At 53.2% G+C, this 27,997-nt stretch overlaps 1 protein-coding gene across 3 annotated transcripts in view; it reads left to right on the forward strand.

Moving 5' to 3' along the window:
* MED25 (mediator complex subunit 25) overlaps window positions 1-27,997 on the forward strand; it is a 181,264-nt gene that overhangs the window by 119,232 nt on the left and 34,035 nt on the right. For all 3 annotated transcript variants that reach the window (XM_075329202.1, XM_075329204.1, XM_075329203.1), the window contains exons 14-15: window positions 23,348-23,455; window positions 23,549-23,725. In XM_075329202.1, coding sequence (XP_075185317.1) covers window positions 23,348-23,455; window positions 23,549-23,725 — 285 coding nt within the window. The remainder of the gene's footprint in view (window positions 1-23,347; window positions 23,456-23,548; window positions 23,726-27,997) is intronic.

Below are 27,997 nucleotides of genomic sequence, written 5' to 3' on the forward strand. Positions count from 1 at the left end.
CGCGGGCGGAATATATAATATCTTCCCGAGTCTCACTGGCCTCCCCACAATAATCCTTGGCACAACTCGCTGCCACCAACCGCTTCACGGTAACTATTAGCCGAACACACAGACGTGGGATTCAAGATCGAGATAACAGAACAGCCCAAGATTAATTATATAATTTAATCAGCCTAAAGCACACTAGAAACTACAATATATACAATAGGGAATCTACAGAATATACATATGTCAGAGTACAGTTACAATCAAAGCATGGGTTACAAACAGGCATACACAGTTCCAGCAGTTACCTTGTTGCGTCTGGCCACAGGGGGGCGCTGTACCCAGGTTTCTAGGATCCTTCCCACAGATGTTTCCTACACGTGCCCCCAGCGAAAAGAACACTGGAAAATGGCCGAAGTAGGGTTATCAACCTGGGCAAATCCAGGTCCCCTCCTACCTTAGTGACCTCAGAGGGAGCACTGCTCCACCCCTGGCTTGAGTTATGGACAATCCACAACATGGAATATGGGCCATAACTTTGCCTGGGAGCGTCGTAGGCGGACGCCAATGCTCTCATTGTGACAGTTATGAATTTACCTACAGAACGAGGGGACTCATGGCCTGTCTGCCAGTTCCCCATTGGCTGATATCACGCCTGGGGCATTTCCCAATGTCCTGCTCCCATAAAAAGGGTGTGCCGGCATCGTCCGCATGCGGAGACACCATTTTTATGGTTGCCATATTTATCGGAAATATGGCTTGCGAGATATGAACCATTTTTTACTGGAGTCGTTCTGTCTGGCTAGTTCCATAGCCTTGCTAATGAGATACAACTCTTGTTACAGGGTGACGGCAGGGAGTCATCCTGTGTCCATTGTTCCCACACCACCTCATCTCCATATCACAGGACATGGCCATGGAGGTGTAAGTGGAACACTGAGAACAAGAAGGGAGGGGGCACTGCCAGGGAGTGATGAGGGATTATGACTGGAGTCATAATTCATCTTCATATCCCGGGATTTGCCTCACACCTGTCCTGACAGACGCTTCCCAAAGTGTGGTTCTGATGACTGTTTCCCCCTTCCACCAGTGGTGGTCAAGGAGTGGGCTCATTCACCAAGGGTGGACCCTCCGGTGTCTAGGCTTTCAGCCCGGACAGTTGTATCAGTGGCGGACGGCTCCTCTCGAAGGATCCCACTGTCCGCCAGGTTGTCCTTCTGGCCAAATCTATATATGAGGCGGCAGGGGCCTCGTTCTCCCCATCTTTTGCAGCAGTGCGGGCTCTCAAAGCCATCTCTGCTTCTCTGGAGGAGATGCATCCCCTCACCTAGGGACTTTATGCCCGAAATGGTTGCCTTAACTTCCAGGCTTCAGTCTTTTCATCCTATGCCATGTCTGCCATGCTGGAGACTGTCACCGCACTGCGGTGGCCTCGGCTACTTCCCTCGCTATCCGCAGGCTCCTGTGGCTTCGAGAGTGGAAGGCAGATGCTTCTTAAGAAGTTCCTTGCTGGGTTCCCTTTGCTGGGACGAGTCTATTCGGTGAACTGGATGAAATTATTACGGAAGTTTTTTGGCAGGAAGAGTACTTCCATGCCACAAACCCAGGAAACCTGTCCAGGGCAGGAACCAGTCGAGGTTTCGTTCCTTTCGTTCCTCTATCTGGTCGTCCTCTAAGCCCTCGGCCTCGTCCACTAACTCAGCCAAGGTCCGTAAACCAACTGGCGCATGTAGCCGCGTCCTCAGAAGTCCGCAGGAGCTGCGGCCACCAAGGCAGCCTCCTCTGGTCGGTGGCAGGCTCTCCCTCTTGGGCGACGTGTGGTTTCAACACGTCTTCGATCAGTGGGTGTGGGTTACCATCTCCCACGGCTACAGAATGGAATTCTATCCAGCCCGCCAAACAGATTTTTTCTGTCAACTCCCCCCTGCTCCAAGGCCGCCGCCTTCTCACAGGCCGTGGCATTCTTGCAGGCCAATGGAGTAATTGTACCAGTTCCCGACTGGGAACGGTTCTGAGATTTCTACTCAAATCTCATCCTAGTCCACGAAAAGGACGGTGCTTTTCGACCTGGATCTCAAGCTTCTCAACAAGCACGTCAGGTGCGGCATTTTTGCATGGAATCTCTGCGATCAGTCAATGACCCAAGGAGATTTCTTAGCATCCATCGACATCAGAGATGTCTTTCTGCTTGTGCCAACCGCAGTTTCACACCAGCGTTGGCTACGTTTTGTAATCGGAGAGGAACATTTCCAATTCGTGGCTCTCCCCTTCGGGTTAGCCACGGCCCCTCGTGTATTCACAAGGTCATGGCAGCAGTGGTTGCGGTTCTGCACCTCCAGGGGTTGGTAGTGATTCCTTTCCTGGACGACCTTCTAGCAAGGCTTCATCCAGTGCAGACTCTCAGCGGAGTGTCTCGCTCACTCTCGCCACGCTTGCAAGTCCACTCTGACTCCGACCCAGGACCTTGCGTCCCTAGGGATGCAATTTGAGACTCTGCTGGCACTTGTGAAGCTGCCCTTTGTCAAACAGCAGTCCCTTCATCTGGCGGTTCGCTCTCTGCTGAGGCTCCGCCGTCATTCAATCAGGTGCTGGGTCAGATGGTGGCGTCAATGGAAGCGGTTCCCTTTGCCAGTTCCATCTGCGTCCCCTGCAGCTGGACATTCTCCGCTGTTGGGACAAGCGGACCTCTTCCTTGCACAGGCTAGTGGCTCTGTCGCCACAGACCAGGAGCTCTCTTTAGTGGTGGCTTCGGCCCCTCTCTCTGTCCCAGGGACGCTCCTTTCTGGCCCCGTCCTGGGTGATTCTCACCACGGATGCCAGTCTATCCGGCTGGGGAGCAGTATTTCTCCACCACCGAGCACAGGGCACTTGGACTCCGTCCGAATCGGCCCTCTCGATCAATGTGCTGGAAATCAGGGCTGTACTCCTAGCTCTCGTAGTTTTTCACCACCTGTCGGTGGGCAAGCACATTCGAGTCCAGTCAGACAACGCGACAGCAGTTGCCTACATCAATCACCAAGGCGGGACTCGCAGCCGCCTAGCAATGTTGGAAGTTCAACGTATCCTTCAGTGGACGGAGGACTCCAAGTCCACTATATCCGCAGTCCACATCCCAGGCGTTGAAAACTGGGAGGCAGATTATCTCAGCCGTCAAACCGTGGACAGCGGCGAGTGGGCCCTGCATCCGGCAGTGTTCCGGTCAATCTGCCGCAGGCGGGGCACTCCGGAAGTGGATCTAATGGCATCCCGGCACAACAACAAGGTCCCGGTTTACGTGGCTCGCTCCCACGATCCTCAGGCCTTGGCAGCGGACGCGCTGGTTCAAGATTGGTCCCAGTTCCGTCTGGCCTACGTGTTTCCCCCTAGCTCTCTTGCCCAGAGTCCTGCGCAAGATCAGAATGCAGGGCCGTCGGGTCGTACTCATCGCCCCAGACTGGCCCAGGCGAGCTTGGTTCCCAGACCTGCTCCGTCTGTCCGTAGAGGTGCCGGACCGGCCAGACCTTCTCTCACAGGGTCCGTTTTTCCGCCAGAATTCTGCGGCTCTCAGATTGACGGCGTGGCTCTTGAGCCCTGAATCCTTACGGCTTCAGGCATTCCTTCCGAGGTCATCTTCACTATGACTCAGGCTCGGAAGTCTTCCTCTGCCAGGATTTACCACAGGACTTGGAGAATTTTCCTGTCCTGGTGTCGTTCTTCCGGCCATGCCCCTTGGCCGTTTTTCCTTGCCGACCATCCTGTCCTTTCTACAGTCCGGTCTGCAGCTAGGACTGTCCCTCAATTCCCTCAAGGGACAGGTCTCGGCTCTGTCAGCGTTGCTCCAGCGGCGTATTGCCCGGCTGGCCCAGGTGCGCACCTTCATGCAGGGCGCATCTCACATCATTCCGCCTTACCGGCGGCCTCTGGATCCCTGAGACCTTAATCTGGTCCTCACGGCCTTACAGAAACCCCCCTTTGAGCCTCTTAGGGAGGTTTCGTTGTTTCGTCTTTCACAGAAAAGTGGTTTTTCTGGTGGCCATAATTTCTCTCAGGAGAGTCTCTGATTTGACTGTGCTCTCTTCGGAGTCACCCTTTTTGGTTTTTTTCACCAAGACAAGGTGGTTCTCCGTCCGACTCCGGGCCTTCTCCCTAAGGTGGTGTCTCTTTTCCACCTTAACCAGGACATTTCATTGTCTTCCCTTTGTTCGGCCCCTGTGCATCGCTTTGAGAAAGCGTTGCATGCTTTAGATTTGGTGCGGACGCTCCGGATCTATGTGTCACGCACCGCTGTTCTTAGGCGGTGCACCTCTCTTTTTGTGCTGACCACAGGTCAGCGCAAGGGTCTCTCGGCTTCTAAACCGACCCTAGCTCGTTGGATTAGGTCGGCCATATCCGATGCCTACCAATGTTCTCAGGTGCCTCCCCCGCCGGGGATTAAGGCGCACTCGACCAGAGCTGTCGGTGCCTCTTGGGCTACGGCTCAGCAGGTCTGTCAGGCTGCCACTTGGTCTAGTCTGCACACCCTTTCGAAGCACTACCAAGTGCATGCTCATGCTTCGGCAGATGCGAGCTTGGGCAGACGCATCCTTCGGACGGCTGTCGCCCATTTGTGAAGTTAGGTTTGCCTACTTCTCAGTTTCTGTTTATTCCCACCCATGGACTGCTTTGAGACGTCCCATGGTCTGGGTCTTCCATAAGAAACGATGAAGAAAAAGAGAATTTTGTTTACTTACCGTAAATTCTTTTTCTTATAGTTCCGACATGGGAGACCCAGCACCCTCCCTGTTGCCTGTTGGCAGCTTTCTTGTTCCGTGTGTTTTTCACCGGCTGTTGTAGACAGAGGTTCCGGTTATTCCGGGTTTTACTCTATCTCTACTTATGGGTGGATGTCCTCCTTCAGCTTTTGCACTAAACTGGTTGGATTTGTCATCCGGGGAGTGTATATGCTCGGAGGGAGGAGCTACACTTTTAGTGTAGTACTTTGTGTGTCCTCCGGAGGCAGAAGCTATACACCCCATGGTCTGGGTCTCCCATGTCGGAACTATAAGAAAAAGAATTTACGGTAAGTAAACAAAATTCTCTTTTTCTTTGTCGCTCCATTGGGAGACCCAGACAATTGGTGTATAGCTTCTGCCTCCGGAGGCCACACAAAGTATTACACTTTAAAAAGTGTAACCCCTCCCCTCTGCCTATACACCCTCCCGTGGATCACGGGCTCCTCAGTTTTATGCTTTGTGTGGAAGGAGGCACACATCCACTCATGCATTCTCATATTAGTTATGTCGGTTGGAAGAAAAGAGGGCCCCTACGGGGCCCCCGGCATGTTCCCTTCTCACCCCACTACGTCGGCGGTGTTGTTAAGGTTGAGGTACCCATTGCGGGTACAAAGGCCGGAGCCTCATGCCGTCTCCTTCACCATCCCTTAGCGGCTCTGGGAGAAGTGGGATCCTGAGCGGTCATCCATTCACTGGGACCGTGCTCCCTCCGCAGCCCCTGTGGGAATCTGTCGGACAGGAGTCTATTTATCCTCAGGGACCGGGCCCTGCATCACTAAGGTACTCTGTGTCCCCATGGGGGATGTGCATGGAGCGCCTTCATCCCGGACGCTGCAGCAGCTGCTTATTTGTGAGGGCCGGAGGACTTCCGCGCCGACCGCGCCTGCTTGTCGGCTGCGGTCTTAAATTTAGTCCCCGGCTTCAATTGCGGCCTAGTAGCAAAACTCCCGCCCCCGGGCCTGTCTATCAGGGGTAAGGGCGGGACTGCCGACCTGACGTCGGATGTGAGGGCCGGAGCATCCTGTATGTTTCCTCCCCCCTCACTGATCACTGTGGGGACTCCAGATTCCCGCACTTTTCTAGCGCCGCCCACGGCCCCACTCCTCCCCAGAGAGCTCCGGCAGCCATTTTTTTTTGGCATTCTGCCGGTGGAGGATTTCCAGGAAAGAGCTCTGCAACGCTGGGAGACCTAAGGCAGGGAATCTGGATTACACACGCTCCGCTTTTTAGCGGTCGGTAAGCCACACCGGTCACCCGGTGCTGGTCCCCTTAGGGTGCCGGAATAGATACTATATATATTTTATATATTTCTGTTCGGTCGGGCTGTATACCCTTTCCCATATACCCTCAGTGATCACTCTCCTAGGAGACAACAGCATGTCGTCCACAAGGAGCAAGGGTGCCAAGGCACAGGGTTATTTTGCGACCTGTACCTCTTGTGCGGCTAAGTTACCTGTGGGTTCCACCTACCCTCACTGTGAGCAATGCTCAACCCCTGTTTTGCTTGCTCAGCCGGAGCCTCGGTCACTAGTGGGCCCCTCGGCTCAGGTAGACCCCCCTGCTCCCCCTGTCCAGGCGGCAGGGACAGAGTTTGCCGTTTTTGCTGAAAAACTCTGAATCACTTTCACAATCCATGGCTCAGTCTATGGACAAATGGTCTGCCAAGCTGCTTGAAGCTTTGCAGTCCAGACCGGTCCTTACACAGGCCCCGGGCCCTGTTGGATCGTCGCCTCCAGGCCCCTCTCTGTCCGCGCCGCAGCGCGTTCCCAGGGGGGGCCCTAGGTCTCATGTGGAGGACTCCTGCCCGGACCACAGTCCCAGACCGGCTAAGCGGGCCCGCTGGGAATCTTCCCCGACTTCTTCACGCTGCTCGGGTTCCCAGCTTGAGGACTCTCTGGAGGACGAGGCGGACGTCGCAGCTCAGGGCTCTGACCCTGACGTTGCTCTCAATCTTGATACACCTGAAGGGGACGCCATAGTAAATGACCTTATCTCGTCCATCAACCAGGTGTTAGATATATCTCCCCCGCCGCCACCTGTAGAGGAGTCGACTTCTCAGCAGGAGAAACACCAGTTTCGGTTCCCTAAACGTACACGGAGTGCGTTTTTCGATCACTCTACCTTCAGAGATGCTGTCCAGAAGCCCAGAGCGGTTCCGGACAAGCGCTTTACTAAGCGCCTTACTGACACACGTTACCCCTTCCCCTCTGACGTAGTTAAGGGTTGGGCTCAATGTCCCAAGGTGGATCCCCCAGTCTCTAGATTGGCAGCTAGATCTGTGGTATCGTTTGCAGATGGCTCATCGCTAAAGGATGCCACTGACAGGCAGATAGAGCTCCTGGTGAAATCCATCTATGAAGCCACGGGCGCGTCTTTTGCCCCGGCTTTTGCAGCCGTGTGGGCACTCCAAGCTATCTCAGCTTATCTGGCTGAGATTAATGCGGTCACACGTAATTCTGCTCCGCAGGTTGCGTCTTTGACTTCTCAGGCGTCAGCTTTTTCTTCCTACGCCTTGAACGCAGTTCTAGACTCTGCTAGCCGTACAGCGGTGGCATCCGCTAACTCTGTGGCAGTCCGCAGGGCCATGTGGCTGCGCGAATGGAAGGCAGACTCTGCTTCCAAGAGGTTCTTAACCGGTTTGCCGTTTTCTGGCGACCGCTTGTTGGGCGAACGATTGGATGAGATTATTAAGGAATCCAAGGGAAAGGACTCCTCCTTACCCCAGTCCAAACCGAAGAGACCTCAGCAACGGAAAATACAATCGAGGTTTCGGTCCTTTCGTCCCTCCGCCAAGCCTCAATCCTCTTCGTCCAGCAGGCCGGAGAAAGGCCAGAGGAACTCCTATGCGTGGCGGGCTAAGCCACGTCCCCAAAAACCCGCCGGAGGCAATGCCTCAAAGGCGGCCTCTTCATGACTCTCGGCATCCCCGAACCGCATCCTCGGTCGGTGGAGGACGCTCTCCCGCTTTTGCGACGCCTGGTGGCCACATGTTCAAGACCGATGGGTGAGAGACATTCTGTCTCACGGTTACAGGATAGAGTTCAGCTCTCGTCCCCCGACTCGTTTCTTCAGAACCTCTCCGCCCCCCGAGCGAGCCGATGCACTTTTTCAGGCGGTGAACGCTCTGAAGACAGAAGGAGTTGTGATCCCTGTTCCCCCCCAGGAACATGGTCGCGGCTTTTACTCCAACTTGTTTGTGGTGCCAAAGAAGGACGGCTCGTTCCGTCCCGTTCTGGACCTCAAACTGCTCAACAGACATGTGAGCACCAGACGGTTTCGGATGGAATCTCTCCGCTCGGTCATCGCTTCGATGTCACAAGGAGACTTCCTAGCATCGATCGACATCAAGGATGCTTATCTCCATGTGCCGATCGCATCCGAACATCAACTCTTTTTGCGTTTCGCCATCGGGGACGAACACCTTCAGTTCGTGGCATTGCCTTTCGGCCTGGCGACAGCCCCACGGGTGTTCACCAAGGTCATGGCATCTGTTGTGGCGGTCCTACACTCTCAGGGCCACTCGGTGATTCCCTACTTAGACGATCTTCTGGTCAGGGCACCCTCTCAGATGGCGTGTCAAAACAGCCTTTCCGTCGCTCTGGCGACTCTCCAGCAGTTCGGGTGGATCATCAACTTCCCAAAATCCAAGTTGACACCGACCCAATCACTGACGTACCTTGGGATGGAGTTTCATACTCAGTCAGCGGTAGTCATGCTACCGCTGGACAAACAGCTTTCGCTGCAGGCAGGGGTGCAATCTCTTCTTCGGGGTCAGTCACACCCCTTGAGGCGCCTCATGCACTTCCTGGGGAAGATGGTGGCAGCGATGGAGGCAGTGCCCTTCGCACAATTCCATCTGCGGCCACTCCAGTGGGACATTCTCCGCAAATGGGACACAGGAGGTCGACTTCCCTCGACAGGAACGTCTCTTTCCCTTGCAACCAAGACGTCACTTCAGTGGTGGCTCCTTCCCAACTCTGTCGCAGGGAAAATCCTTCCTACCCCCAACCTGGGCTGTGGTCACCACGGACGCGAGCCTGTCGGGGTGGGGGGCGGTTTTTCTCCACCACAGGGCTCAAGGAACCTGGACTCCGATAGAGTCATCCCTTCAGATCAATATTCTGGAGATAAGGGCAGTGTATCTGGCCCTATTGGCCTTTCAACGGTGGCTGGAGGGCAGGCAGATCCGGATCCAGTCAGACAACGCCACTGCCGTCGCATACATCAACCACCAAGGCGGCACTCGCAGTCGTCAAGCCTTCCAGGAAGTCCGACGGATTCTGCAGTGGGTGGAAGCCACAGCTTCCACCATCTCCGCAGTTCACATCCCGGGTGTAGAAAACTGGGAAGCAGATTTTCTCAGTCGTCAGGGCATGGACGCGGGGGAATGGTCTCTTCACCCAGACGTCTTTCGAGAGATCTGTCGCCGCTGGGGAACGCCGGACGTCGATCTCATGGCGTCACGGCACAACAACAAAGTCCCGGCATTCATGGCCCGGTCTCAAGATCACAGAGCTCTGGCGGCGGACGCATTAGTTCAGGATTGGTCGCAGTTTCGACTGCCTTATGTATTTCCTCCTCTGGCGATGCTGCCCAGAGTGCTGCGCAAAATCAGGTCCGACTGTCGTCGCGCCATTCTCGTCGCTCCAGATTGGCCGAGGCGGTCGTGGTACCCGGATCTGTGGCATCTCACGGTGGGTCAACCGTGGGTGCTCCCAGACCGCCCAGACTTGCTGTCACAAGGGCCGTTTTTCCACCTGAATTCTGTGGCCCTCAACCTGACTGTGTGGCCATTGAGTCCTGGCTCCTAGTGTCCTCAGGGTTATCTTAAGATGTCATTGCCACCATGAGACAGGCCAGGAAACCAACGTCCGCCAAGATCTATCACAGGTCTTGGAGGATCTTCTTATCCTGGTGCTCTGATAAGGGTTTTACTCCCTGGCCTTTTGCCTTACCCACTTTTTTCTTTCATTCCTTCAATCCGGAATGGACAAGGGGTTGTCTCTCGGCTCTCTCAAGGGACAAGTATCGGCGCTATCCGTATTTTTTCAAAAGCGTCTAGCCAGGCTTCCGCAGGTCCGCACGTTCCTGCAGGGAGTTTGCCACATAGTCCCACCTTACAAGCGTCCGCTGGAACCCTGGGACCTTAACAGGGTGCTAACTGCTCTTCAGACACCACCTTTCGAGCCGCTGCGGGATGTCTCTTTATCACGTCTTTCGCAGAAGGTGGCATTTCTAGTGGCAGTTACATCGCTCCGTAGAGTGTCGGAGCTGGCAGCTCTGTCATGCAAAGCCCCCTTCCTGGTTTTTCACCAGGATAAGGTGGTTTTGCGTCCTCTTCCGGAATTTCTCCCTAAGGTGGTATCTCCTTTTCATCTCAATCAGGATATCTCCTTACCTTCATTTTGCCCTAATCCAATTCACCAATGTGAAAAGGATTTGCACTCATTAGATCTGGTGAGAGCACTCCGGTTCTACGTGTCTCGCACGGCGCCCCTGCGCTGTTCAGATGCGCTCTTTGTCCTTGTCGCTGGCCAGCGTAAGGGTTCGCAGGCTTCCAAGTCAACCTTGGCTCGGTGGATCAAGGAACCGATTCTTGAAGCCTACCGTTCTTCTGGGCTTCCGCTTCCTTTGGGGCTGAAAGCCCATTCTACCAGAGCCGTGGGTGCGTCCTGGGCATTGCGGCACCGGGCTACGGCTCAGCAGGTGTGTCAGGCTGCTACCTGGTCTAGTCTGCACACTTTCACGAAACACTATCAGGTGCATACCTATGCTTCGGCAGACGCCAGTCTAGGTAGGCGAGTCCTTCAGGCGGCAGTTGCCCACCTGTAAGAGGGGGTCGTTTTCGGCTCTTTTTATCGAGGTATTCTTTTACCCACCCAGGGACTGCTTTTGGACGTCCCAATTGTCTGGGTCTCCCAATGGAGCGACAAAGAAGAAGGGAATTTTGTTTACTTACCGTAAATTCCTTTTCTTCTAGCTCCTATTGGGAGACCCAGCACCCGCCCCTGTTCCCTTCGGGCTGTTTGTTCTTTTGTGTACACATGTTGTTCATGTTGAATGGTTCTTTTGGTTCATGGTTTTCAGTTCTCCGAACATCCTTCGGATTGAATTTACCTTAGACCAATTTATAAGTTTCCTCCTTCCTGCTTTTGCACCAAAACTGAGGAGCCCGTGATGCACGGGAGGGTGTATAGGCAGAGGGGAGGGGTTACACTTTTTAAAGTGTAATACTTTGTGTGGCCTCCGGAGGCAGAAGCTATACACCCAATTGTCTGGGTCTCCCAATAGGAGCTAGAAGAAAATTCCCTTCTTTTGCGGCCTGTACCTCTTGTGGGGCTATGTTACCTGCGGGTTCCACCTACCCTCACTGTGAGCAATGCTCGACCCCTGTTTCGCTTGCTCAGCCGGAGCCTCGGTCACTAGTGGGCCCCTCGGCTCATGTAGACCCCCCCCTGCTTCCCCCTGTCCAGGCGGCAGGGACAGAGTTCGCCTCTTTTGCTGAGAAACTCTGAGTCACTTTCACAATCCATGGCTCAGTCTATGGACAAATGGTCTGCCAAGCTGCTAGAAGCTTTGCAGTCCAGACCGGTCCTTACACAGGCCCCGGCCCCTGTTGGATTGTCGCCTCCAGGCCCCTCTCGGTCCGCGCCGCAGCGCGCTCCCAGGTTGGGCCCTAGGTCTCACGTGGAGGACTCCTGCCTGGACCACAGTCCTAGACAGGCTAAGCGGGCTCGCTGGGAATCTTCCCCGACTTCTTCACGCTGCTCGGGTTCCCAGCTTGAGGACTCTCTGGAGGACGAGGCGGACGTCGCAGCTCAGGGCTCTGACCCTGACGTCGCCCTTAACCTTGATACACCTGAAGGGGACGCCTTAGTGAATGATCTTATCTCGTCCATCAACCAGGTGTTGGATCTTTCTCCCCCGACTCCTACTGGAGTCGGCGTCTCAGCAGGAGAAACACCAGTTTAGGTTCCCCAAACGTACACGTAGTGCGTTTTTCGATCACTCTAACTTCAGAGACGCTGTCCAGAAGCCCAGAGCGGTTCCGGACAAGCGCTTTACTAAGCGCCTCACTGACACGCGTTACCCCTTCCCCTCTGAAGTCGTTAAGGGTTGGGCTCAATGTCCCAAGGTGGATCCTCCAGTCTCTAGATTGGCGGCTAGATCTGTGGTATCGGTTGCAGATGTCTCATCGCTAAAGGATGCCACTGACAGGCAGATAGAGCTCCTGGTGAAGTCCATCTATGAGGCCACGGGCGCGTCTTTTGCCCCGGCCTTTGCAGCCGTGTGGGCACTCCAAGCTATCTCAGCTTGTCTGGCTGAGATTAATGCTGTCACACGCAATTCTGCTCCGCAAGTTGCGTCTTTGACTTCTCAAGCGTCAGCTTTTTCTTCCTACGCCATGAACGCAGTCCTAGACTCTGCTAGCCGTACAGCGGTAGCATCCGCTAACTCTGTGGCAGTCCGCAGGGCCATGTGGCTGCGCGAATGGAAGGCAGACTCGACCTCCAAGAGGTTCTTAACCGGTTTGCCGTTTTCTGGCGACCGCTTGTTTGGCGAACGGTTGGATGAGATTATTAAGGAATCCAAGGGAAATGACTCCTCCTTACCCCAGTCCAAACCTAAGAGACCTCAGCAACGGAAAATACAATCGAGGTTTCGGTCCTTTCGTCCCTCCGCCAAGCCCCAATACTCTTCGTCCAGCAGGCCGGAGAAAGGCCAGAGGAACTCCTATGCGTGGCGGTCCAAGTCACGCCCCCAAAAGGCCGCAGGAGGCACTGCCTCCAAGGCGGCCTCCTCCTGACTCTCGGCATCCCCTAGCCGCATCCTCGGTCGGTGGCAGGCTCTCCCGCTTTGGAGACGCCTGGTGGCCACATGTTCAAGACCGATGGGTGAGAGACATTCTGTCTCACGGTTACAGGATAGAGTTCAGCTCTCGTCCTGCGGCTCGTTTCTTCAGAACCTCTCCGCCCCCCCGCTCAGGCCGACGCACTTTTTCAGGCAGTGAACGCTCTGAAGACAGAAGGAGTTGTGATCCCCGTTCCCCTTCAGGAACGTGGTCGCGGCTTTTACTCCAACTTGTTTGTGGTGCCAAAAAAGGACGGATCATTCCGTCCCGTTCTGGACCTCAAGCTACTCAGACATGTGAGAACCAGACGGTTTCGGATGGAATCTCTCCGCTCTGTCATCGCCTCGATGTCACAAGGAGACTTCCTAGCATCGATCGACATCAAGAATGCTTATCTCCAGGTGCCGATCGCACCCGAACATCAACGCTTCTTGCGTTTCGCCATCGGGGACGAACACCTTCAGTTCGTGGCATTGCCTTTCGGCTTGGCGACAGCCCCACGGGTTTTCACCAAAGTCATGGCATCCGTTGTGGCGGTCCTACACTCTCAGGGCCACTCGGTGATTCCCTACTTAGACGATCTCCTAGTCAGGGCCCCTTCTCGGGTGGCGTGTCAACACAGCCTTACCGTCGCTCTGGCGACTCTCCAGCAGTTCGGGTGGATCATCAACTTCCTGAAATCCAAGTTGACATCGACCCAATCACTGACTTACCTCGGGATGGAGTTTCATACACAGTCAGCAGTAGTCAAGCTGCCGCGGGACAAACAGCTTTCTCTGCAGGCAGGGGTGCAATCACTTCTTCGGGGTCAGTCACACCCCTTAAGGCGCCTCATGCACTTCCTGGGGAAGATGGCAGCAATGGAGGCAGTGCCGTTCGCGCAATTCCATCTGCGGCCACTCCAATGGGACATTCTCCGCAAATGGGACAGGAGGTCGGCTTCCCTCGACAGGAACGTCTCTTTCCCTTGCAACCAAGACGTCACTTCAGTGGTGGCTCCTTCCCAATTCTCTATCGCAGGGAAAATCCTTCCTACCCCCAACCTGGGCTGTGGTCACCACGGACGCGAGCCTGTCAGGGTGGGGAGCGGTTTTTCTCCACCACAGGGCTCAGGGAACCTGGACTCCGATAGTCTTCCCTTCAGATCAATGTTCTGGAGATAAGGGCAGTGTATCTAGCCCTATTGGCTTTCCATCAGTGGCTGGAGGGCAGGCAGATCCGTATCCAGTCGGACAACGCCACTGCCGTCGCATACATCAACCACCAAGGCGGCACTCGCAGTCGTCAAGCCTTCCAGGAAGTCCGGCGGATTCTGCAGTGGGTGGAAGCCACAGCCTCCACCATCTCCGCAGTTCACATCCCGGGCGTAGAAAACAGGGAAGCAGATTTTTTCAGTCGTCAGGGCATGGATGCGGGGGAATGGTCTCTGCACCCAGAAGTGTTTCGAGAGAACTGTCGCCGCTGGGGAATGCCGGACGTCGATCTCATGGCGTCACGGCACAACAACAAAGTCCCGTCATTCATGGCACGGTCTCAGGATCACAGAGCTCTGGCGGCGGACGCGTTGGTTCAGGATTGGTCGCAGTTTCGACTGCCTTATGTGTTTCCACCTCTGGCGATGCTGCCCAGAGTGTTACGCAAGATCAGGTCCGACTGCCGTCGCGCCATTCTCGTCGCTCCAGACTGGCCGAGGCGGTCGTGGTACTTGGATCTGTGGCATCTCACGGTGGGTCAACCGTGGGCGCTTCCAGACCGCCCAGACTTGCTGTCTCAAGGCCCGTTTTTCCATCTGAATTCCGTGGCCCTCAACCTGACTGTGTGGCCATTGAGTCCTGGCTCCTAGCCTCTTCAGGGTTATCTCAGGATGTCATTGCCACCATGAGACAGGCCAGGAAGCCAACGTCCGCCAAGATCTATTACAGGTCTTGGCAAATCTTCTTATCCTGGTGCTCTGATAACTGTTTTCTTCCATGGCCGTTTGCCTTACCCACTTTTCTTTCATTCCTTCAATCCGGAATGGACAAGGGTTTGTCACTCGGCTCTCTCAAGGGCCAAGTATCGGCGCTCTCCGTATTTTTTCAAAAGCGCCTAGCCAGGCTTCCGCAGGTCCGCACGTTCCTGCAGGGAGTTTGCCACATAGTCCCACCTTACAAGCGTCCGCTGGAACCCTGGGATCTTAACAGGGTACTAACGGCTCTTCAGAAGCCACCTTTCGAGCCGCTGCGGGATGTCTCTTTATCACGTCTTTCGCAGAAGGTGGCCTTTCTAGTGGCAGTTACATCACTCCGGAGAGTGTCTGAGCTGGCAGCGCTGTCATGCAAAGCCCCCTTCCTGGTGTTTCACCAGGATAAGGTGGTTCTGCGTCCGGTCCCGGATTTTCTCCCTAAGGTGGTATCTCCTTTTCATCTCAATCAGGATATCTCCTTACCTTCATTTTGTCCTAATCCAATTCACCAATGTGAAAAGGATTTGCACTCTTTGGATCTGGTGAGAGCACTCCGACACTACGTGTCTCGCACGGCGCCCCTGCGTCGTACAGATGCGCTCTTTGTCCTTGTCGCTGGCCAGCGTAAGGGTTCGCAGGCTTCTAAGTCAACCTTGGCTCGGTGGATCAAGGAACCGATTCTCGAAGCCTACCGTTCTTCTGGGCTTCCGCTTCCTTTGGGGCTGAAAGCCCATTCTACCAGAGCCGTGGGTGCGTCCTGGGCATTGCGGCACCGGGCTACGGCTCAGCAGGTGTGTCAGGCAGCTACGTGGTCTAGTCTGCACACTTTCACGAAACACTATGCTTCGGCAGACGCCAGTCTAGGTAGGCGAGTCCTTCAGGCGGCGTTTGCCCACCTGTAAGAGGGGGCCGTTGCGGCTCTTTTTATTGAGGTATTCTTTTACCCACCCAGGGACTGCTTTTGGACGTCCCAATTGTCTGGGTCTCCCAATGGAGCGACAAAGAAGAAGGGAATTTTGTTTACTTACCGTAAATTCCTTTTCTTTGTCGCTCTATTGGGAGACCCAGACAATTGGGTGTATAGGCTATGCCTCCGGAGGCCGCACAAAGTATTACACTCAAAAGTGTTAAGCCCCTCCCCTTCTGCCTATACACTCCCCGTGCTCCCACGGGCTGCCCAGTTTTTTGCTTTGTGCGAAGGAGGTCAGACACGCACGCACAGCTCCACAGATTGGTCAGCAGCAGCTGCTGACCATGTCGGATGGAAGAAAAGTGGGCCCATATAGGGCCCCCAGCATGCTCCCTTCTCACCCCACTCTTGTCGGTGGTGTTGTAAGGTTGAGGTATCCATTGCGGTTACGGAGGCTGGAGCCCACATGCTGTTTTCCTTCCCCATCCCCCTCAGGGTTCTGGTGGAAGTGGGATCCTATCGGTCTCCAGGCACATGAGACCGTGCTTCATCCACAACTCCTGTGGAGCCTGCTGGATAGGAGCCGGGTATCGTTCAGGGACATGGCCCTGCTACTTGGATGTACTCTGTGTCCCCGTGGGGACCGCGCACAGCAACACTCCAGCTTTGCTGGGTGTGCTAGTGCACCCGGGACCGCGGCGCTGCCCAGGTTAATATGTGCCATTACACACTCAGCGTTGCTGAGTGTGTTTATGTATAGGGACTGCCGCTTTGACCGCCGCTGCCTTGGACACTGCGGCGCGGCTGGGACTTGTAGTGCGCCGGGGACTTCCACGCCGGCCGCGCTTTTACGGCGGCCGCGTTTATTACTAGAGTCCCCGGCTTGGTTGCGGCCTAGTTTCCTTTCCTCCCGCCCATAGCCCTGACAGGCAGGGGAAGGGCGGGACGCTGCACAGAACGAGCAGCACTGAGGGCTGGAGCATGCTTTGCATACTCCACTCCCCTCACTGTGCACAGTGCAGGCACCAGTTCCCGCACTTTTTCTGGGTCACTCCCTCCTCTCCTCAGGAAGCATTCCTGTCAGCTCCTCGGACGCTGCAGAGAGGGACAAAATCTGGGAGACCCAGGCAGGGACTCTGGTGGCAAGCACCTGTGGTGCTAGCCCCATTGTGCAGTAGTGTATCATATTATGTTTATTTTACACTGTATAGTGCACAGTTGATTTCTAGCTATAAACCCTATTGTGTATGCTCAGGGAAGATAATAGCATGGCGCCCACAAAAGGGTGCCAAAACACAGACTTATTATGCTGCCTGCGCCGTATGTACGACCCCGCTACCGGCAGGTTCCACTGACCCTCATTGTGTACAGTGCTCGGGCCAGGGCTGTGGAGTCGGTAAGCCAAACCTTCGACTCCGACTCCGACTCCTCAAATTCTCTTGCACCGACTCCGACTCCGGCTCCGACTCCGACTCCGGCTCCGACTCCGACTCCTACATATATTGGTTATAGTTAGGTGAAAAATTTATTGTAGTACATGAATATGTGTATGTGAACATCAGACATTTAATAATTTTTATGATACAATAATCAAGATATTTGGATAGAACATAAAATATATTTATTGGAATACAACTTTAGAACACAAAAAACTGTAATAAATTGTAAATATGTAATACACTATGTAATATACAGTAGATTACATATATATCTTGTGTGTGTGTATACACTGATATATATATATATATATATTACATATTTACAATTTATTAGTTTTTTGTGTTCTAAAGTTGTATTCCAATAAATATTTTATGTTCTATCCAAATATCTTGATTATTGTATCATAAAAACAATTAAATGTCTGATGTTCACATTGTACTACAATAAATTTTTCACTTAAATATAAGCATTATACTAAATGTTATTATTTAGTAAAATATTCAGCACATTCTGCATTGCACTCCTGTCCCCAATTTATTATATATTTTAGGAGTCGGAGTCGGTGCATTTTATACCGACTCCGACTCCGACTCCACCAAAATGAACTCCGACTCCGACTCCACGACTCCGACTCCGACTCCACAGCCCTGGCTCGGGCCCTGTGGCACTTACTCAGCCAGAGCCTCTACTAAGAGGGGCCCAGGGGGAGCCACCTGCTGACAATGTCCAGGTGACGGGGACAGAGTTTGCAAAACTCTCTGAGACTATGGCGAAGATACTAGAAGCCTTGCAGTACAGGCCGGTATCTCAGCACAGGAACTCTGTTGAATCTTTGTTCCCTGGCCCCCCTCAGTTGGACCAACAATGTCCTCCCGGGGTATCTCATAGACCCCAGGCTGAGGGTTCTGACACAGACCCCAGCCCCAGACCGACTAAGCGAGCTCGCTTAGATTTTCCCTCGACATCATCATATTGTTCAGGGTCTCAGCGAGGGGAATCTCGGGTTGATAAAATCCTGAGGGCGCTCTCAATCTTAATACTCCAGACGGGGACGCCATAGTGGACGATCTTATTGCATCCATCAATCAAATGCTGGATATTTCTCCCTCAGTCCCTCCAGCAGAGGAGTCGGCTTCTCAGCAGGAGAAATTCCGGTTCAGGTTCCCCAAGCGTACACCGAGTATGTTTCTGGACCACTCCAATTTCAGAGAGGCAGTCCAGAATCACCATGCTTGTCCAGATAAGCGTTTTTCTAAGCGCCTTAAGGATACACATTATCCCTTTCCACCTGACGTGGTTAAAGGTTGGACTCAGTGTCCCAAAGTGGATCCTCCAATCTGCAGACTGGCGGCTAGATCCATACTTGCAGTGGAAGATGAGGGTTCACTCAAGGATGCCACTGACAGGCAGATGGAGCTCTGGTTGAAATCCATCTATGAAGCTATCGGCGCTTCTTTTGCCCCAGCATTCGCAGCTGTATGGGCGCTACAAGCTATCTCAGCAGATCAAGCGCAAATTGAAGCAGCCACATGCACGGCCGCGCCACAAGTGGCGTCCTTTACCACTCAGGCCTCGGCATTTGTGTCTTACGCTAGTAATGCTGTCCTGGACTCTGAGAGCCGTACGGCGGTGGCAGCCGCCAATTCGGTGGTACTCCGCAGGGCCTTGTGGCTACGGGAATGGAAGGCAGATTCTGCTTCCAAAAAGCGCTTAACCAGTTTGCCAATTTGTAACGACAGATTGTTTGGCGAGCGGTTGGATGAAATCATCAAACAATCCAAGGGAAAGGATACATCCTTACCCCAGCCCAAACCGAACATACCCCAACAGAGGAGAGGGCAGTCGAGGTTTCGGTCCTTTCGGGGCGCGGGCAGGTCCCAATTCGCCTCGTCCAAAAGGCCTCAGAAAGAGCAAAGGAACTCTGATGCATGGCGGTCTAAGTCACGTCCGAAATAGACCACCGGAGGGGCAGCTAACAAAGCGGCTTCCTCATGACTTTCGACCTCCTCATTCCGCATCCTCGGTCGGTGGCAGGCTCTCCCGCTTTTGCGACACCTGGCTGCCACGAATAAAAGACCGCTGGGTGAGAGACATTCTGTCTCACGGTTACAAGATAGAGTTCACCTCTCGTCCCCCGACTCGATTCTTCAGGTCATCCCCGCCTCCCGAGCGAGCCGAGGCTGTTCTGTAGGCGCTGGGCATTCTGAAGGCAGAAGGAGTGGTGGTCCCTGTTCCTCTTCAGCAACAGGGCCACGGTTTTTACTCCAACTTGTTTGTGGTCCCAAAGAAGGACTGGTCTTTTCGACCTGTCCTGGACCTGAAACTTCTCAACAAACACGTAAAGACCAGGCGGTTCCGGATGGAATCCCTCCGCTCCGTCATCGCCTCAAGGTCCCAGGGAGATTTCCTTGCATCGATTGATTTCAAGGATGCTTATCTCCACGTACCGATTGCTCCAGAGCACCAGCGCTTCTTGCGCTTCGCCATAGGGAACGAACACCTGCAGTTCGTGGCACTGCCGTTCGGCCTGGCAACAGCCCCACGGGTTTTCACCAAGGTTATGGCTACTGTAGTAGCGGTCCTCCACTCTCGGGGTCACTCGGTGATCCCGTACTTGGACGATCTGTTGATCAAGGCACCCTCTCTACAGGCATGCCAACACAGCCTCGACGCTACCCTGGAGACTCTCCAGAGTTTCGGGTGCATCATCAATTTTCCAAAGTCAAATCTGACACCGGCCAATCGCTGACATATCTTAGCATGGAGTTTCATACCCTCTCAGCGATAGTGAAGCTTCCGCTGATCAAGCAGCAGTCACTACAGAAAGGGGTACAATCTCTCCTTCAAGGCCAGTCACACCCCTTGAGGCGCCTCATGCACTTCCTGGGGAAGATGGTGGCAGCAATGGAAGCAGTCCCTTTCGCGCAGTTTCACCTGCGTCCTCTTCAATGGGACATCCTACGCAAATGGGACAGGAAGCCGACGTCCCTCGACAGGACCGTCTCCCTCTCTCAGGCGACCAAAGCTTCCCTTCGGTGGTGGCTTCTTCCAACTTCATTATCGAAGGGGAAATCCTTCCTACCCCCATGCTGGGAGGTGGTCACGACAGACGCGAGCCTGTCAGGGTGGGGAGCAGTCTTTCTCCACCACAGGGCTCAGGGTACGTGGACCCAGCAAGAGTCGTCGCTTCAGATCAATGTTCTGGAAATACGGGCAGTGTACCTTGCCCTGAAAGCATTCCAGCAGTGGCTGGAAGGCAAGCAGATCCGAATTCAGTCGGACAATTCCACAGCGGTGGCATACATCAACCACCAAGGCGGCACACGCAGTCGGCAAGCCTTCCAGGAAGTCCGGCGGATTTTGATGTGGGTGGAAGCCACGGCCTCCACCATCTCTGCAGTTCACATCCCAGGCGTGGAAAACTGGGAAGCGGATTATCTCAGTCGCCAGGGCATGGACGCAGGGGAATGGTCCCTTCACCCGGACGTGTTTCAGGAGATCTGTTGCCGCTGGGGGGTGCCGGACGTCGACCTCATGGCGTCACGACACAACAACAAGGTACCGATGTTCATGGCACGGTCTCAAGGTCCCAGAGCTCTGGCGGCAGACGCCTTAATTCAGGATTGGTCGCAGTTTCAGCTCCCTTATGTGTTTCCTCCGCTGGCACTGTTGCCCAGAGTGTTACACAAGATCAGGGCCGACTGCCGCCGCGTCATCCTCGTCGCTCCAGACTGGCCGAGGCGGTCGTGGTACCCGGATCTGTGGCATCTCACGGTCGGCCAACCGTAGGCACTGCCAGACCGACCAGACTTGCTATCTCAAGGGCCGTTTTTCCATCTGAATTCTGCGGCCCTCAACCTGACTGTGTGGCCATTGAGTCCTGGATCCTAGCGTCTTCAGGATTATCTCAAGAGGTCATTGCCACTATGAGACAAGCTAAGAAACCAACGTCCGCCAAGATCTACCACAGGACGTGGAAAATTTTCCTGTCGTGGTGCTCTGCTCAGGGTATTTCTCCCTGGCCTTTTGCCTTGCCCACTTTTCTGTCCTTCCTTCAATCTGGACTGGAAAAGGGTTTGTCGCTCGGCTCCCTTAAGGGACAAGTCTCGGCGCTCTCTGGTTTTTTTCCAGAAGCGCCTAGCCAGACTTCCACAGGTACGCACGTTCCTGCATGGGGTTTGTCACATCGTCCCTCCATACAAGCGGCCGTTAGAACCCTGGGTTCTGAACAGGGTGCTGACGGTTCTTCAGAAACCACCATTCGAGCCAATGAGGGATATTTCTCTCTCACGCCTTTCGCAGAAAGTGGTTTTCCTAGTTGCAGTCACTTCACTTAGAAGAGTGTCTGAGCTAGCAGCGCTGTCATGCAAAGCCCCTTTCCTGGTGTTTCACCAGGACAAGGTGGTTCTGTGTCCGGTTCCGGAATTTCTCCCTAAGGTGGTATCCCCCTTTCATCTCAATCAGGATATCTCCTTACCTTCTTTTTGTCCTCATCCAGTTCACCAATGTGAAAAGGATTTGCGCTGGTTAGATCTGGTGAGAGCACTCAGACTCTACATTCCTCGTACGGCGCCCCTGCGCCGCTCGGAGGCACTCTTTGTCCTTGTCGCTGGCCAGCGTAAATGGTCACAGGCTTCCAAATCAACCCTGGCTCGGTGGATCAAGGAGCCAATTATCGAAGCTTACCGTTCGACTGGGCTTCCGGTTCCCTCAGGGCTGAAGGCCCATTCTACCAGAGCCGTGGGTGCGTCCTGGGCTTTGAGGCACCAGGCTACGGCTCAGCAGGTGTGTCAGGCGGCTACCTGGTCGAGCCTGCACACTTTCACGAAGCACTATCAGGTGCATACCTATCCTTAGGCGGATGCCAGCCTAGGTAGACGAGTCCTTCAGGCGGCGGTTGCCCACCTGTAGGAACGGGCCGTTTTACGGCTCTATTACGAGGTATTATTTTACCCACCCAGGGACTGCTTTTGGACGTCCCAATTGTCTGGGTCTCCCAATAGAGCGACAAAGAAGGGAATTTTGTTTACTTACCGTAAATTCCTTTTCTTCTAGCTCTAATTGGGAGACCCAGCACCCGCCCCTGTTTTTTTGTGTACACATGTTGTTCATGTTGAATGGTTTCAGTTCTCCGATATTCCTTCGGATTGAAGTTACTTTAAACCAGTTTATAATTCTTTTTCCTCCTTCTGGCTTTTGCACCAAAACTGAGCAGCCCGTGGGAGCACGGGGAGTGTATAGGCAGAAGGGGAGGGGCTTAACACTTTTGAGTGTAATACTTTGTGCGGCCTCCGGGAGGCATAGCCTATACACCCAATTGTCTGGGTCTCCCAATTAGAGCTAGAAGAAAAGGAATTTACGGTAAGTAAACAAAATTCCCTTCTTCTTCTAGCTCCTATTGGGAGACCCAGCACCTGCCCCTGTTCCCTTCGGGCTGGTTGTTCTTTTGTGTACACATGTTGTTCATGTTGAATTGTTCTTTTGGTTCATGGTTTTCAGTTCTCCGAACATCCTTCGGATTGCATTTACCCTAGACCAATTTATAAGTTTTCTCCTTCCTGCTTTTGCACCAAAACTGAGGAGCCCGTGATGCACGGAAGGGTGTATAGGCAGAGGGGAGGGGGTTACACTTTTTAAATTGTATTACTTTGTGTGGCCTCCGGAGGCAGAAGCTATACACCCAATTGTCTGGGTCTCCCAATAGGAGCTAGAAGAAAAGGAATTTACGGTAAGTAAACAAAATTCCCTTCACACATTATATATATATATATATATATATATATATATATATATATATATATATATATATATATATATATATATATATATATATATATATATATATATATATATATATATATATATTATAATATAATATAATTTTTTCTTCCATGCTAATTATAATGCTCTTTACAAGGGGGTGTTGTTCACAAGGTAATTATGAAAAGCTGTCTAAAGACACGCCCCTGAGGATCCGGTGAGCCACACCTCCTTGTAAAAGACTGAAAATAAAAAGAGCCATATCCCTTGGACCATATGGCAGATTTCATAATTAATAAATTATACTCGAGGGAACAGGGGTAATAAAATAAGAGCAGAAACTGTCAACTTTTGACCTCTGGACCGGTCCTTTTTATTAAGGCCCCCAAACACAAAGGATGAGTCTATTAATGTGGGGTCTGTTGTGTTTGGGGCTTCACTGCTCTTGTGACTGATGTTGGGAGGGGGAAGCATACAACCTGTTAAATTTTTTTTTTGCGTCCATTTCTTTTGTTTGCTAACAATGTAAGGCACCGCTAGAGGAAAGTGCGGCAGCAGCGTTCCTATGTATGGGGGTGTCGCGTGAGAGCGTTGTTAGCCGAATGATTGTTTAATGTGCACGGCTAGCATTGTGCTGTGATGTAAGTGTTGGGTTTTTTTGTTTTTTTTTTGCACTTGCCCTAGCTGCTTTTCTCTTGTTGCAGACCACCTTAGGACCCTTATTCAGGAACTCTCGCATGGTGCAATTCCACTTCACCAACAAGGATCTAGAATCTCTCAAGGGTCTCTACCGGATCATGGGTAACGGCTTTGTAAGTATAGATGATACACACATCATAGGCTTCTACATGTCTTACAGCTAAAGACCTTTCCCTTTCCCTGACTTGTTACTCTTGCTGTTTTAGGCCGGCTGTGTACACTTTCCGCACACCACTCCATGTGAAGTCCGGGTCCTCATGTTGCTGTACTCCTCCAAAAAGAAGATCTTCATGGGTTTGATTCCGTACGATCAGAGCGGCTTTGTCAATGGCATCCGACAAGTGATCACCAACCACAAACAAGTGCAGATGCAAAACCGCAGTGTAAGGAGAAGCCGATGATGAGTCTGATTACTGTCCCCTGCTCGCAGTGTAATCCAGTGACTCCAAGAGATAGTATACAGAGAAACCACTTACTGGTCTGCCTGGTGCACTTTTGCTAGAATCCCAGTTTTCTCTGCTGTAGCTGTAACAGCTCAGAATGCTGAGCTGTGTATAAACCCACCACTGATTGGCTCACAATGTATTTAATCAGTGGTGGGGGCGGGGGTTACACAGATTAGCTGGACTGCCTTGCATGCGACACCTAGTTCTGCAGTGATCTGCTGATAAAACACTGATTGTATTGAAACTAGAGTAAGTGACACATCCTTTCAATCGGGCTCTTGGCCCCTACATTGTTGCTCTGATTAACCCCTTCACGACCGCGGGCAGTAAAATTACATCCAGCCGCTAAGGGATGGTGAAGGAGACGGCATGAGGCTCCGGCCTTTGTACCCGCAATGGGTACCTCAACCTTAACAACACCGCCGACGTAGTGGGGTGAGAAGGGAACATGCCGGGGGCCCCGTGGGGGCCCTCTTTTCTTCCAACCGACATAACTAATATGAGAATGCATGAGTGGATGTGTGCCTCCTTCCACACAAAGCATAAAACTGAGGAGCCCGTGATGCACGGGAGGGTGTATAGGCAGAGGGGAGGGGTTACACTTTTTAAAGTGTAATACTTTGTGTGGCCTCCGGAGGCAGAAGCTATACACCCCAATTGTCTGGGTCTCCCAATGGAGCGACAAAGAAATCCTATTTTTAACGTGACTTAACGACCAGGGATGTAACTTTACTGCCTAAAGTTCATTTGATTGCCGTGGCCATAGCAACGGCTTTCAAATGATGTCCCCTGCTGTTTCTTACAGCAGGGGACCTTTGCTTGACCCCAGGGGGGGGTGGCATCGCCACTCCACATCGACAATCGATGTGATTGGCTGTTCAAATCTGAACAGCCAACCACATTGTTCGCACTAATTTCGGCAAAAATAATGCCTGAATTAGTGCGATACTGTGAGATCCGGCTGAGATGCTGTTGCACATCACAGCTGGACCTCAAACATGTCGCCCCCCCCCCCCCCCCCCGCAGCACTGATTGCGCGTCATAGCACGATTGCTCCAATCCGTGTGCAGTGGGGCGGTCTGATCTGCAGGTGGCCGCCCTCCCCAGGCCTGTGCTGGTCTGGGAAGCCCTCCCCCCAACATGTCTGCAGCGTGCACTGGCTGGTACTTGTGGTACCACGCCACCGCTGCTGCTGCCGCCGCTGATATCACTTCTCCTGCTCCACGTGAGTACTGTGCTCACCTTGCAGCCCCTGCGCGCTCCCGTGATGCCCCCTGCACGCTCCCGTGATGGCCCCTGCCCGTGGTGCATTTTTTCCTGATACCCTTGTGAAAACAAAAGCTACCTGGTTCAAGTAACAGGTTTGTGGTGAAGAAAGTGTATTCATGGCTCAACATTATGAACTTCTGTGGAGCCCCTTGGGGCTCGATAAACATCTACATAAACTCCTTGAGGGGTCTAGTTTCCAAAATGGGGTCACTTGTTGGGGAGCTCCACTGTTTAGGCACCTCAGGGGGTCTCCAAACGTGACATGGCGTCCGCTAATGATTCCAACCAATTTTGCTGTCAAATGGTGCTCCTTCTGTTCTGAGCCCCGCCATGCGCCCAAACAATTACTTTCCACCACAAATGCAATACAATACAATACATTTTATGGTGCATTTTTTCCTGATTATCCTTGTGGGAAAAAAAGCTACCTAGTTGAAGCAACAGTTTTGTGGTAAAAAAAAAAAACTTCTGTGAAGCCCCCAGGTGTTCAAAGTGCTCACCAAACATCTAGAAAAAATATTTGAGGGCTCTAGTTTCCAAAATGGGGTCACTTGTGGGGTAGCTCCATTGTTTAGGCACCTCAGGGGGTCTTCAAACCCGACATGGCGTCCGCTAATGAGTGCAGCTAATTTTGCGTTCAAAAATTCAAATGGCGCGCCTTCCCTTCCGAGCTCTGCCGTGCGCCCAAACAATTTGATTTTCTTCGGCGCTCCATTGGGAGACCCAGCCGATTGGGTGTATAGCTACTGCCTCCGGAGGCCACACAAAGCATTACACTAAAAAGTGTAAGGCCCCTCCCCTTCTGGCTATACACCCCCCGTGGGAACACGGGATGCTCAGTTTTCAAGCTTTGTGCGAAGGAGGTCAGACATCCACGCATAGCTCCACTGTTTAGTCAGCAGTAGCTGCTGACTATATCGGATGGAAGAAAAGAGGGCCCATATAGGGCCCCCAGCATGCTCCCTTCTCACCCCACTTGTGGTTTGTCAAGGTTGAGGTACCCATTGCGGGTACGGAGGCTGGAGCCCACATGCTGCTTTCCTTCCCCATCCCCCTGAGGGGCTCTGAGGAAGTGGGATCTTACCGGCCCCCAAGCCCTGAGGCCGGGCTCCATCCACAGACCCATAGAACCTGCTGGATACGGAGCTGGGTACCGTTCAGGGACAAGGCCCTGCAACATTAACAGGTACTCTGTGTCCCCGTATGGAAAGGCCGCGCACACTCCAGACTTGCTGGGTGTGCTAGTGCGCCGGGGACAGTAGCGCTGAGCGCTAGGGCTACAGTCTCTGCAACTTTGCTGAGGGACTTTATGTGTTGGGGACTGCCGCGCCGACCGCCCCTGGAGCGGCGGCGCGGCTGAGACTTGTGGTGCGCCGGGGACTTAGCGCCGACCGTGCTTTTACGACGGCGGCGCTTATAAATTTAGTCCCCGGCTTTTGCGGCCTAGCTCCGCTTCGTTCCCGCCCCCACCCTGTCACTCAGGGAAGGGGAGAGACGCTGTACGATAGTCGGCGCCGAGGGCTGGAGTCTTATTTACATACTCCAGCCCTCTCACTTGGCACAGTGGGATCGCAGGTTTCCCGCACTTTGTCTGCACACGCCCAGGGCCCGCCCCTCTCCACAGGACGCCGGCAGCCATTCCTGCATGCAGTCTGGCTGGAGAACGGACATAGCCCTGGGAGACTCAGACAAGGGATTTCTGGCGACCACACACCCGCGTTAAGCGGGCGGTAAGCAGCACATTAGTGCTGGCCCCTCTAGTGCCACAGTGTGATATTGGTGTACTCTTTTCTCTGTACCATATATTCATATATATTTGCACTGTAAGGTCGCTTCTTGGCTGTAGACCCTATATTGCTCTGAGGAGACAACAACATGTCACCTGCAAAACGCAAGGGTGCCAAGACACAGGCTGTATACGCTGCTTGTGCCGCATGTGGGGCTGATCTACCGGCAGGTTCCAATGATCCCCATTGTGTGCAATGTTCGATCCCTGTGCCACTTCGTCAGCCGGAGTCTATGGTGGTAGTGGACCAGGCAGAGACGCCTGTGAACCCTGCCCCGGTGATGGGAACAGAGTTTGCAGTTTTTGCTGACAAGATGTCTGTGATAGATACCCCTGACGGTGACGCCATGGTAAATGACCTTATAGCGGCCATCAATAGACTATTGGACATTTCTCCCCCAGCCCCTTCAGCAGAGGAGGCAGCTGCTCAGCAGGAGAAATTCCATTTCAGGTATCCCAAGCGTAAACTGAGTACTTTTCTGGACCACGCTGACTTCAGAGAAGCAGTCCAGAAACACCATGCTTATCCAGACAAGCGTTTCTCCAAACGTCTTAAGGATACACGTTATCCCTTTCCCCCTGACGTGGTCAAACGCTGGACCCAGTGTCCAAAGGTGGACCCCCCAATCTCCAGGCTTGCGGCTAGATCCATAGTTGCAGTGGAAGACGGGGCTTCACTTAAAGATGCCAATGACAGACAGATGGACCTTTGGTTAAAATCTGTCTACGAAGCTATCGGCGCGTCGTTTGCTCCAGCATTCGCGGCCGTGTGGGCACTCCAAGCTATTTCAGCTGGTCTGGCGCAGGTGGACTCTATCATACGTCCAGCAGTCCCGCAAGTGGCGTCCTTAACTACGCAAATGTCTGCGTTTGCGACCTACGCTATCAATGCGGTACTGGACTCTACGAGCCGTACCTCAATGGCGTCCGCCAACTCTGTGGTTTTGCGCAGAGCCTTGTGGTTAAAGGAATGGAAAGCAGATTCTGCTTCCAAGAAATGTTTAACCAGCTTGCCACTATCTGGAGACAGACTGTTTGGTGAGCAACTGGCTGAAATCATTAAACAGTCCAAGGGTAAGGACTCCTCCTTACCCCAGCCCAGATCAAGCAAACCTCAACAGAGGAAGTGGCAGTCGAGGTTTCGGTCCTTTCGA

Source organism: Anomaloglossus baeobatrachus, chromosome 11 (assembly GCF_048569485.1).
Source record: "Anomaloglossus baeobatrachus isolate aAnoBae1 chromosome 11, aAnoBae1.hap1, whole genome shotgun sequence".
Classification (NCBI taxonomy): Eukaryota; Metazoa; Chordata; class Amphibia; order Anura; family Aromobatidae; genus Anomaloglossus; species Anomaloglossus baeobatrachus.